This window comes from Teleopsis dalmanni, chromosome 1 (genome assembly GCF_002237135.1).
Source record: "Teleopsis dalmanni isolate 2A chromosome 1, ASM223713v2, whole genome shotgun sequence".
In the NCBI taxonomy this organism is placed as follows: Eukaryota; Metazoa; Arthropoda; class Insecta; order Diptera; family Diopsidae; genus Teleopsis; species Teleopsis dalmanni.
This window is the reverse complement of record NC_051846.1, coordinates 118424193-118437462: the sequence shown is the minus strand read 5'-3', so window position 1 is coordinate 118437462 and position 13270 is coordinate 118424193. Positions and strand designations below refer to the sequence as shown.

The 13270-nt window shown below is 30.3% G+C and overlaps 1 protein-coding gene across 1 annotated transcript; it reads left to right on the top strand.

Annotated features, from left to right (window-relative positions):
- Positions 1 to 3617: 3617 nt before the first annotated feature.
- LOC119665713 (protein giant-like) lies at positions 3618 to 12126 on the top strand. The gene is made up of 4 exons (XM_038074949.1): positions 3618 to 3675; positions 3719 to 3901; positions 10748 to 11794; positions 11837 to 12126. Exons 1-4 carry the CDS (start codon positions 3618 to 3620, stop codon positions 12070 to 12072), a joined length of 1524 nt encoding a protein of 507 aa, XP_037930877.1. The 3' UTR covers positions 12073 to 12126.
- Positions 12127 to 13270: the final 1144 nt, after the last annotated feature.

The following is a 13270-nucleotide window of genomic DNA, read 5'->3' as shown; positions in this document are numbered from 1 at the left end:
CTGATCTGCGCAGACGATAAGCTTCACATGACCCTGATGTCATCAACCCTGATACGATATGAGGAACCGTCTCCAGAAAAGTCCTTTGGGAGGTCGACATAAATGTCGAGGACCTTAAGTCAATTTGGTCCCACTTAGCAGGCGGGATTGTGCCATCCGGTCATTTTCATCAATAACTCTCATTATTATAGATCCCTTGAGCATGTTGCTAAAGGATTTGTATTTTTGATGTTACCACGAAATGTTGCCTTTTTGGCATCAGGTTTTGAAGCTGACTCATCCAATGAGCGCTGTCGCTTCGTTACAGGTTCCTGCTTGTCCTCAAAGATACTGATGCTTACTTTGCCCAGGCAATCCTGAACTTCATAGATTCGGATGTAACCGAAATATTACCGTACCTTTCACCTTTTTATTACCGTTAGAAGAAGCAGTAGGCTAATGTCGGATATTGGTCGTGTTTTCGTATTCGAGTGATTGAAGTTATATTGTAATAATAGTTCATGAACAATCATGAATATTCAATGAACAATAACTAAGCTAAATTATACAAATATTATTTTCTAAATATATAATAATTAAATAACTATAAAGTTATTAATAATTATTTCCTACATTTGGGGCACTTCCGAAGCTAAACAGAAGGAACAGTTGCTGAGAAAAGAAAAAAAATTCAGTTGTTAAAGTAGTTTGCGGTGTTAAAGTAGTTTCCTGTGTTAAAGTATTAGGTTGTTCGGAAAGTAATTTCGTTTTCTTTTGTGGAAACGAAAGACAGTTTTCTTATAATAAACAAACACTTTATTAAATTATATATTGGCCGTTCTGGTCCAACACCTTTTGCCATCTTTCTGGCAGTAGCAGTAGCTCATAAAATTTTTAGTCTTTCCTGGCAAAAAAGTGATTGAGGTGGTTTTCGACCTCCTCATTTGAGGTAAAGGTTTTACCATCTAAAAAATTTTGGAGAGATCGAAAGATAATCCGATGGCTCCAGGTCTGGAGAATATGGTGGGTGTTACATTGTATTTCATTCAAGTTGTAAAAGCTTTTGGCGAGTGACCAAACTTGTGTAAGGTCTTGCGTTGTTTTGATGAAACACTACACCTACCTTCTGATTAGTTCTGGCTTTTTCTGTTGAAGTGCTTCATTCAGTTTGTCCAGCTGATGACAGTAGACTTCCGAATTAATCGTTGTGTTATCCGGTAAAAGCTCCAAAAAAAACGATTCCTTTAAAATCCTACCAAACAAACAGCATCATCTTTTTTTTTGCGGATATCGGCTTCAGAAATGGTTTGAGCCGGTTCATCTTTTTTGCTTCATAACCTCTTGCATTTGACGTTGTTGTATACAATCCATTTTTTGTTCCCAGTGATGATACGCTTCAAAAATGGCTCATTTTCGTGACGTTTGAGAAGCGAATCGCAGACATTAATGCGGCGACACAGATTTCTCTCTATGAGAACATGGGGAACTCATACATCGAGCCATAAGCTGTTGAATTTGATAAATTTATCACCTTCATTTAGCCTTCCCGAAAGTGTTGCATCTTCGACATTAAAATTGCCAGATCGAAATTTAGCGAACCAGTTCTGGCACTGGCGTACTGTCAAAACACCTTATTCATACACATCAGTCAATTTCTTTCTGACTTGAACAACATTTTTACCCTTTCTGTAGTAAAACAGTAAGCTATATCGAAAATGCTGCTTATCGCTCTCCAAAAGGACCCTAACCTTAAACTACTACGTAGAATTAATTGAAATTTTTCAAACACAAGCCTTGCTATATGAACTCTCAAAGCATATAAAATTAAACGGCTTTAGTCTGAAGTTGGGTGCAAAAAATACAATTACATCCTCTTTCGGATAAAAACGAAATTACTTTCCAAACAACCTAATAGTTTGCAGTTGTTAAAGTGGTTTGCACTTGTTGTTGCTTTATGCAAAAAATTACGTCGAACAGTTGAAAACATTGAAAAATCGAAAATTAACACAAGCAATTAAAAATCAGTAGAATTAAATTAGCAGTTGAGCAAATAACTAAGAGCAAATTCGAGGATTTTACAAGCGGACAAATCGCTGGAAAGGAACGGGGTTTTAACAAGAGAAAAGTACAAAGAGAAAAGTTGCAGATGTTAAAAACAGGAACAGAAAACGTAAAAGTGGGTGCAGAGAAACAAAAACTGAACGAAGTAGAAATAGCAAGAAACGCGAGCAAAAGAAGTGAAGAAACGAAAAACCAAAGCGACGCAGTAGATAACAACAAGAAGCTTTCGAGCAACACACACGTGAACGAGAAAATGGCAAATACGAAACTTAAGACCTAATAGCTCATAGTAAATATACTCATAGTAAATATGCTCATAATAAAATACTCCCATCAAGCAAATACAAAAGCAAGTAAAAATGCAGATCAGATGATTCCATGTTTTACAGGAGAAACAAACATGTCAGTGTCGAAATGGTTTGAAAATAAGGAGTCGATAGCTGAAATGTACGGGGGGACAAACACACAAAAGTTGGTGTACGCGCTTAATAAGATGACAAAAACAGCAAAACTATTCGAGCAATCATTGATGGTCAACAACTTTTTCTGTTTTAAAAATCTAATGACAATGGAATTTGCACACATTTTTTCAAGCATTTCAATACATAATCAGTTACACGAAAGAAAGAAGAAAGAAAATTAAAGTGTGCACGAAAACATTTTACACATGCGTAATATTGAGGCAGCAGGGTCTGTTAAGGAGAAGTCAGTCATTCAATATGTTGTTGATTGTATAAAGGAGAAACCTGAAACTAAGATCACATTTTACGGAGCAAAAAATTATATACGAACAGATTAAAATATACGAATGCATAAACAAAGCAAAACAGACGCACAGTAAGTATCACAAACATTATGAAATGCGAAAAGAGCCTTTTTCAACCGCGGGTCAACAGAGCAACTGTACAAATAGGAGGAAAAACCTTCAAAGCAAATTAATTACACGGCAGAAGTTAAGAAACTAAAGAAAGCAAAAATTAACAACAACAAGTTTCAATGCCTGATTGACGGTTGTGTAGACATATCAATAATGAAAGAAAGAATATATAAAAAACATTTTGCGAACAGATAAATAGAGAAATATGAAGAAAATATTGAATTAGTGTTGAATTGGAACACTACATAGTGATTGCACTTGACTACGTACTTAATTATGACGTCATTGTAGGGTATGACATTTTAAGTAAATGCAGATATACATATGTCGGACGAAAATAGTTACAACTTACTTTCGGTGATTTCGAAGAAAATAAAGAAAAATAATGATGAAGAGCAAGAAATAATTGTAAAATATAATATTTCAAAGAGTGTAAAACAGAAAATAGTTAATATCAAAGAAGAAAACTTTGTAGAGTAGTTTAGGAACTACTTTTAAGAGAGTAGTTCCAGAGCAGAAAGTTGTTATAAAGAAAGATAAAAACGCTAGCAAAGCCAAATGGAAAGGAGTTGAAAAATAATAGAAAATTGGTGGCGATGAAGAACTTGTGACACTTACAAAAAGAAAACAAAACAAAAAAAGTCAAAAACAGACCATATAGCACATTTCGAAAGGAGCTAAAGATGCGTTATATAAGAGAATGAGACGTATGAACCCTGAATATCACGAAAAAGAAATTGAAAACGTGAAGCTGCAAGGTTGAAAATGTGACAACAAATGCTGCTCATTAAGATGATACAGAGGAGGATAACGAAATCAACGCTGTAAAAGTTGATGAATGTAATAATAATAGTAGAGATGAAGGTGTTGTTCCAGAAAAAATCCATGTAGATGAAGAGAATTTGCAGAAAAACAATGAGGCTGATATTTCCAATAACAAGCATAATAAAGGTAAGGAATCTAATGAGGATATGCATATTCCAAGTATATCGTTAGTAGATGCCACTCCATTGAAGAGTTGTGTTAGTAATAATAAGTACACCAAAAAAAACAAGTTGATAAAATAATCAAAAACTCCTTCAAATGTATTTTATCAAATACGAGTAAAAAGCAAGGCAAACTCTAAATGTTTTTGCACACAATCGACAAAGGAGATATACCTCTGTGAACACTACATGTAGATCATTTAGGTCCAATGGACGCTACAGCAAAGTAATATAAACATATTTTGGCAATGGTAGACGGTTTCAGCAAGTTTGTATGGCTGTATTCAATTAAGATAAGAGTGTCTTAAAAACTATACAAGATGATACAAATTTGTGGAAAATTTTGATCATGAACGCAACATTTTGCGACAAGAGGCAAAGCAGCAGATACAACTTATACGAGCCGAATACAATAAAATATTAAATACTTATTTCCTAAATATATAATAATCAAGTAACTTTAAATTAATTGATAAATATTATTTCCTACATATATATATAGTTGAATAATGATATTCAGTATAACAATATATAATGTTTCTTACGACTGGTGGGGGGAAACAATATATAATTCATGAGGCATTAATTGTAAGTCAATTTCTGCCTTTATTTAAAATTTTTTCGTCTTTTATGCAAAATAAAATGCAACCATTATTAATTTTATAGCGCAAAATACATAATAATTACTTAAACTAATTTTTTATTTAATTCGCACAAATTGCTTATTAAGCAGTAGGTGCGAGCGATTAACTTATGACCTAATTTATAATTTTTTGTTGATTCGTCAATAATAGTATTAATTGTTAACATATCTTATTTTCATCTTTGACAAGAAGTTTGACAAGAAGGCATGGGTTAATTTCATGTTAACCCATGACTTCTTTCCACCATTCGCATCTTTAACTGCTCCAACAATAGCATTAAAAATTATTGCAAGAGAGCCCCACTATTCATGAAGACTTCGCGCACCATGATTCGATACAAATCTTTCATAAGCGAAATCTTTATGCTGTTCAATATGCTTGACCAGTGCTTGTTTCTTGTACTTACTGATGCGTTTCATCCTTTTGTCCACCACGATTTTCATCATACATATCTGAAAATTAAATAAAATTAAAGGCATATATATAATCATATATTCTGTTCACTGTTTCACTTGCAATTCAATTTATTTTTGCTACAATTTCACAATACTAATGACATAAATAAAATAAAATATAAAATAATAACTAACAAAAATAATTGACGAATATCCACTACCCACCAATTATTCACTTTTAATACTGCCAAAAACATTTGTTTATTTTCTTTCTCTCTCTCTCTTTTGCTGAATGCCAAATATATTAACGCGAGAAATTTTTCGTGCGATAATTTATTACGACATTCGATGCGGATTATCAAGATATGAGTGCATCGATCAATTTACTTTCACATTTGGCGTTGAAGCTCCATCGTTTAGCGCTATGAAACGCTGGTACAATTATTTTAATCAGGGCCGCAGTCTGCTCACTGACGAAATTCGTGATGGTTGTCCGAAATCAGTTGTTGCGCCAGAAAACATTTATGCTGTGCAAAAATTGATAATACAAGACCGTCATGCGACACACTATGAGAGTGATGGAACCGTAGGCATTAGTTCCACCAGCATATATAAAATATTGCACGATCATTTAGCCTTGAGAAAGGTTTATTCTCATTGGATCCCCCATCATTTGACAAAATCTCACTATTTGACTATTTGAATATTCAAAAAATCGAAGTGAAGGGTGATCCGCCACACAGTGCTGATTTGGCACCCAACAACTTTTTCTTTTTCCCAAACGTCAGGAATAAATTGCGTGAACAACGATTTTTGTCGGCGAAAGAGACGGCTGTAGCAATTAAAAACCATGTTTTGGAGGTGTCCGAAAAAGATTGGAAAAAACGCATGCGAAAGTGTATTAATCATAAAAGAGAATACTTTTAGAAATAATAAAGCAATTTTCAACGACAAGTTAATATTTTTTCATCATTAGACTCGTAATACTGCTACAAAATTGTTGAAATATTAATCATAATTTTTATATTTTAACTTTAAATGTAAATTTGTTTCTATCGCAATAACTTAATTATTAATTAAATATGAACAATATACCGAAATTATACCTAAATTTGTATAAAAAATTACAATTTAACTTTTAGCGACAATAAAAACCTAACAAATTTGTCAAAGCGTGTCAGTGCGTGGCATTGCTGCTGATGATAATAAATGGAGGCAGTGCTTAGGCGAAGCTAAAGACTTTAAAATACCGAAATAAATGAGGAAAGTAATTGCGATCATATGTGCATTTAATATGCCAACTAATACATTGTTGCTATGGGATGAATTTAAAACATACTTAATTAAAGACATTGCAAGATATCAATGTAGCGTACAATGGAGCCCTCTTAGAAATTTAAGATATTTTAACTTTTTCAATTAATGCATATAGTCATCGATATATTTTTAAGGAATTTATCAGTCGTCCTAGTTAAAAAAACATACCATTTGGTGGTAATGTCAGACAAATTTTACTTGTTGTTCCATATGGAACACGATCTAATCTGATTGAAGATTCTATAATTAGTTGGAATAAATTATAGTTTTCTTACCATTTTAAGTTAACAAAGAATATAAGAACTACAACTGATAAAGTAGAATTTTTCCAATTTTCAAATAAACTCGGTAACGGCGACTTAGAATGTTATCCTATGTTTGGTGAATATATCATTGAATTGCCATCACAAATAATAAGTAATATTCATGAGAATATATTCTTAAATCTGCAATTTTAGCTTCAATGAATGAAAACCAATGATTACTGGTCATTTTTTAATGATGATATACTTAATCATATTTTAGGGGAGGAAAATATTTATTATTTATTTTGATAAAGTTATATCTGATGTAAATTCGATTCATGTCAATGAATACCCCATTGAATTTTGAAATTCATTAAATGTAAATGTGACATAATGCCACCAATAAACTTAAATTAAAAGTCAAATTCTATTGTGATGGACAGTATTTAAACATAGACATTTATACGAGTATGTAACTACAAGTAGGGTTCGTTTATTCAGCGGACTAAAATTACATGTATCTAATAACAATTGTCAAGGAACTTATGATAAGAACATTATGTTAACAGAGTGTTTATAAAGAATATTGTATGCAAATATTTTTTATCTAAACATTAATTTTATCCCATGAAATCTATTTAAATATTTTACATGAAAAATTAAATATTATGTAAATACATGAAAATATAAATTAATTTTTATATAAAAATATATCTTTCGACACATCAAAGCCGTTAAACATCTTATTAACATTCCAATTAATTATCAAAAATAATTGATTGTAATGCAATATGTAATATATGTAAACGTATTCAGTAAAGATTCAATAATAATGACCATATATACATATAACATATCATCACCATGGAACTGAATTTTACAATATTTGTTTCAAAAAAAAAATAATTTTTTCAAGCATTATTTGATACATTTAATTTAGTAAAAACTTATGAGTTAATTTTTTTCTAATAATACACTAAATAATTTAGTAAATGTGGAAAAAAAAATATTACTATTCAATTGACACATTTTTTACTATATAAATTACGTACCTATACTGAAATTTCCTGGAATGTTCGCTTAAAAACTATGCAAGGAAACATTTTCAGGTTGCGAAGAAGATTGTTAATGCTTTGTTTTAAGAAGGATAAAATATGAAACAATACAAGAAGCATTAAGAACGCCTTTCAAACCCTTTCATAACTTCTAAGGTTAAACCACGCAACGATCATATCTTTTAAAGGTTCAATGCTGGTTGAAGCATTGCACAAAAATTGCATGGGCTCTAGTTTATTTAAAAATACTTTATCTGTTTTTTGTTTTTTTACATAATATCCTGCGTTTTAAAATTAACAAAAATTTATGTTGACTGACTAAAACCGCCATCGAAATAAATTGAAGGACTTTATTTAGATAAATGTATATTTGTGTGTATTTATTATTACTACGTCATGTCTATATAATATAACTTTTTTTAATTGTTGAAATTACAGGAGGTACAAAATTATATTTTTGTGAAATTAAAGGCATCTATCAAAACTGTATTATTATAATATAAACAGTAAAAAATTTAAATACTACATATTCTAATACTGCATATTCCATGGAAACGATAACCAATTTTATGAATTTTTGTATCTAATTTTTACTTTCTGATAAATTATGTTTCCGGTATCATTTTTAATAAAAATTTGAACTTTAAATATCGAATCCAAATTCTAATCCTTGTTGAACACTAGAAAAGTCTTGATGAAATCTATGGTAATCATGGATTTCGATGCACATACATGTTGCTCATCATTTGTTTAGAATAAACCTTTTTTGTCGGTGTTCGCTTAAATGTTAATAAATTTTGATTGTAATCAATGACGGATTGAAACTATGAATTTACAAACTCGGACTACTCGTTGTATTAACTTACTTATTTTACCATATTAGTCATTTTATACACTCTTGTATAAGCATTATTAACATTTAAATTTATCTTAAGGGATTAAACATTATTTTGCGAGTATTTAAAAGTACGTTTCGTGAGATTCAAATTACAACTCATGCGAGCACCCAACAAAGACCCAACTTCCATCATTACACAATTTGATAGCCCACGACGATGTTTGATCTCCTTAATATTTACCCTCTGCGATAGTAGTCGGGTATTAAAAATGGAAGACATACAGAAATAAATTCTACTTGTGTTAAAGTATTAAAACATCTGTAAATATTTCCAATAACAAGATAATGAACTAATAATGAATTTTAAATTAAAAAGATATGCTTCATAAATTAATTCTTAGAAGATAAGAGGTAGCCGTTTAATGCAGGCTTACTAACTCATTAACAACTGTATAGACTTAAGGTTGAAATCGATTCAACAAAATTGGTATTTTAAAATAATTTGCATATGTAATACTATACAAAATTTTATGATTTGTCATGGACAATTATTTCATAAGATTCGCTAAAACTAAAATTTTACCCGTTTCCAATTCATTTTGTAGGCAGACTTCTCAATTGACTAGCAAAAAAGGATTTATCTTATTTTATTTTACTTTGTTTGTCGCTTTGTCTTAAAATGTTAAGGATCATTCAGAGGATTCAAAGAGGATTTAACAGAACATTTTGGTATGAGCCCTGCAGGATTAATATGTCTACCATTTGCAGGCAAATTTGTTGCTTTATGGATGAAATTGTTAATGTCATTATAGCAGGTAACTTTATTATTTAACTATGGCGTTACAGTATACAAACAAACAGCAAGAATACAAGTTTTCTTTAAGTGTAAACAAAACATAAATCGCAAAAACATACTGTATTAGATAATCAAATGCATAATACTTGTTTCGAAGCAAAATACTTTACATCCTTTACATAAAAATATTGAGCTAATTGCAAATACTTAACACGATTACTCATTACTTTCTTTAAGTTATTATAAAATATTTTTGCAGAACTTTAGTGTGACAAATTTATGTAGAGTGTTCTTACTATCATGTGTTTTCCTATATATTTTAATTTTCTATGAATTGAAATAATTTACTTATTCAAATCAAGTGAGAGTTCAACTGGTTTTAAAATTTTTTTTCTTTATAAACCATATAAATATTTATCCATAAAATATTTGGATAGTCTTTGTAGAATGCTGCTAACATCATTCAATCAATATTCAACAATATCAACAATATGTGACAATTATAACTATATATTAACTAATTAACTAATTAATTAACTAATTAACTAATTAATTAATTAACTATTATTAATTTGTGAATTAAATTAGAATTAAAATTTTGCACGAGTTTAATTTTTATTGGCGCTTATTTATTTATGGGTACTTTTTTATGCAAAAATAGTGTCAACAAGTAAACAAACTAAAGACAGAGAGCTTAATATAATTGAATATATAATATAACTTTAAACATTTTTATGTTAGGGTTAATTAAAGTAATATAACAATGAACAGAAATATGAATATTAAACCTAATTCGAAATTCAAAAACCAAGATATCACTATTCTCTCGAAAAAAATTTAACCCAGAACGAACGAGACAATGATTAAAATTTTTAACGAATTTGTGTTTATTATTATATACATTTTATGTGCAATTTTCTATATATATTGAACATTGAAAGTACATACAAAAACAATGTAAAGAAACCCTTTAACAATGGGGTTGTTTATGTGCGATCTTAAAATTATATATTGGAAAATAAATTTCGCATTTTTCTACTTCACTCCAAAATGAGTATATTGTAGAGAGCGAAGTAAAACTCTTTCGTTGCAATTTTTACCCCTTGCGATACTAACATAAAAACGCATTGATTGATTTTGTGACAAACACATTTTACCTGCTGCATTTCTGGTTAGAATATTATATGTAAGGGGACGATTGGTTCAACGGTAAAACATGTGTTCGAAGAAGGGTCGAAATCGGAGGTATATAAGTTGACAGGGGTTGTGTGGACAAATTAGTTAAAGTTGAACCGCATTGCATAAATCATTCTCTATAAAATTCAGAAAAACATAATAAGTACATTCAGTTTTACAAGTCGTGCCAACTTCTGAAATATATTACAATTTAAATTTTACCCTATAAGTAAATGCTAACAAGATGATTCATGATAAAATTGTGTCGGGAAAATTTTTACTTGATCTTAAAACCGGTAAGTATAACATAAATAATTGAATTATTAACACATCTAGTTAATAATATTTTATCATAATTTTTTTGCTCTTACATTATAGATCAGTCTACCATCAACCTACATCATACCACATCGAATTCACAGATTCAGAAATCATCAAGACATATGGATATATATGCTACATATGCATATAAACAACAATTACAAAAACATTTTATTGGAAAATATGAGTCTTTTCATCGAACTTATGGCACAAGTGTAGAAGTTTTGGATTTATCTCGTCATTGTGATTCAGTAGAAACACCGCGAAAAACACCTTCGCCATTCGAACTATCAAGTTCAGGCCATTATATAGGATCGCCTGCTGCCTCTTCTACTAGTTCTAATGACGTTAAAGATATTCAGCAATTCATTGCAGATTCAAGTTTTTCACAATCAAATAAAAACCAACAATCTCATCTAGAATTATATCCCACAGTTTACTATCCAAGGGTAAAAGTAAAGCAGGAGCCATTGAGCATATCTCCACCACTCCAAACTAATACAACAGCACTACCCAGAGAACTTTCAAAGATTGAAGACGTTACTAGTTTATTACCAGTTGCAAGTACAAGCCTACTACATACTTTTGCTTCTGCTGAATCGGTATCTAGTACAAGTAATATGAAACACATTTCTGGTAGTATGACACAAACTTCTGGTAATATGCAACATACTTCTGGTATGTTAAATGACTCTCACTTACCAGTCTCTTCAAGAAATATGCTTTTAAAAAAATCACCTTCTATGCATAATACTACCACATTTACAAGTACGCCATCAGACATCATACATACCACGCTGACAAGGCCATTTAAAACTTTTCCTCGTGATCCGCTTGTTATTGCTGCTAATTTTGCTGCAACTGACATGCTACTCGACAATCCACATGTTGAACGCTACACCGAATATCGAAAACGTGTACTAGAACAAATACGAAGTAAGAATGGTGGTTCTCGTACAATTACAAACCCCAAAATGCGTCGTACTAACTCGCATAATGGTAGTTTTAATGAAGGATCATCCAATAACAGTGAAAACGAAGAACGTGTCGCTGCTGAAGAGTCAAGTGATTGTGATTCGAATGTTGGTAATTGCGAAAAATTAGGTAAAGAACCGAGATGTGATTTTATTGGTAATTCTATATTAGAATATAACAACAATGAAAATTTAAATTCAGCATGTCAGGTTAAAGATGCAGCATACTTTGAAAGGAGGCGAAAAAATAATGCTGCAGCGAAAAAATCTAGAGATCGTCGTCGTATTAAAGAAGATGAGATCGCTATACGTGCTGCTTATTTGGAACGTCAAAATATTGAACTATTATGTCAAATTGATGCACTTAAAACACAACTGGCGTGTTTTACATCAAACGTTGGCTCCTGACTTCCATTAAAGTAGCCTACACCACAAAAACTCAAAAAATGTGTTAAACGCATTGTAAAGCTTATCTGTGACGAAATCAACTATTAAGATATTTATTTTCATACTTTATTCAAACTTTATTGACTTTAGATTGGTAAGGTGTTCTATCACGAGTACATGTAAAGGGACTATTATATATTACATTATTATTGTAATATTTTATCTCAATAGTGTATGTTAACAAATTGCTATGAAATAAATTTTTTCTTAAAATGAAATTTTAGTTTAAAAATAACCGTTAACAAAAAAACCAAACCTAAGACACGACATTTTTTTGAGTTTATTAATTTGTCAAAATTAACTAAATTTAAACTTTCTATTTCGATAGAACATTCAATAATCTTTCATTTGGTATATATTTCATAATTGTATGTTGCATAATAGCTAAGATATTCGAAAAATAAAAAAGAACAAATTTTTGGAAAAAACTGACTTTCTTTTATCTAAAAAATTATTAAAAAACAACCAAACAACCATGTTAAAAATAATACCAAAACTTTTCCAGATCATACATTTGAAAAAAGTAAAAACGCTAAACATTTCACATCATAAAATATAACTTTAAAACGTCAACAAAATATTTTGCATTTATGATAAAAAATAACCGTAATTTACTCTAACTCGTATATCATCATGTCCAATAAAAATATTTCTCCTTTAAAGACAAGCTTTTCAAATAAACAAAATCAAGAAAATCGTTTGTATGTATTCATTTTTTAAAAAATGGTAAATTTTTACCCGAAATCCAATTATTTGAAAAAAATGTGAACCTCCACAGCACAATACACGGAGCAGGGTACAAACTGCCATCTATATTTCAAAACCAAATAAGATGTGGTGTTTGTATTTGCTTATTATGCATTTGTTGCGACTTTCACGGATTGTTTGTATCAGAGAATATATTTTCTTATCTTCTTTGACCAAAAGTATGTTGCATATTACATGCAATAGATAGTCATGCGACTTTCTTTTCGAAAATAATGAATTTAAAAAAAATTATAGTAAAAATCAAAATGCACATGAAAACTTTTAAAGATAATAAAACAAATTTTCAATTGCAAAAAAAATTAGAAAGAACGCATTTGTCTTCGATCCAGAAAATTCAATCATATATGAAAATTATCATTTCCTTTAAAACATTTTTTTGTAAAAAGAAAGG

What these genes read in the sequence shown, in the direction of transcription:
- LOC119665713 (XM_038074949.1), top strand. Translation starts at nt 3,618, where the DNA reads ATGAGACGTATGAACCCTGAATATCACGAAAAAGAAATTGAAAACGTG. An exon ending in TGAAAACGTGAAGCTGCAAG is followed by an intron (nt 3,676 to 3,718) that starts GTTGAAAATGTG and finishes AAGATGATACAG; the next exon opens with AGGAGGATAACGAAATCAAC. An exon ending in TGGTAATTGCGAAAAATTAG is followed by an intron (nt 11,795 to 11,836) that starts GTAAAGAACCGA and finishes ATTCTATATTAG; the next exon opens with AATATAACAACAATGAAAAT.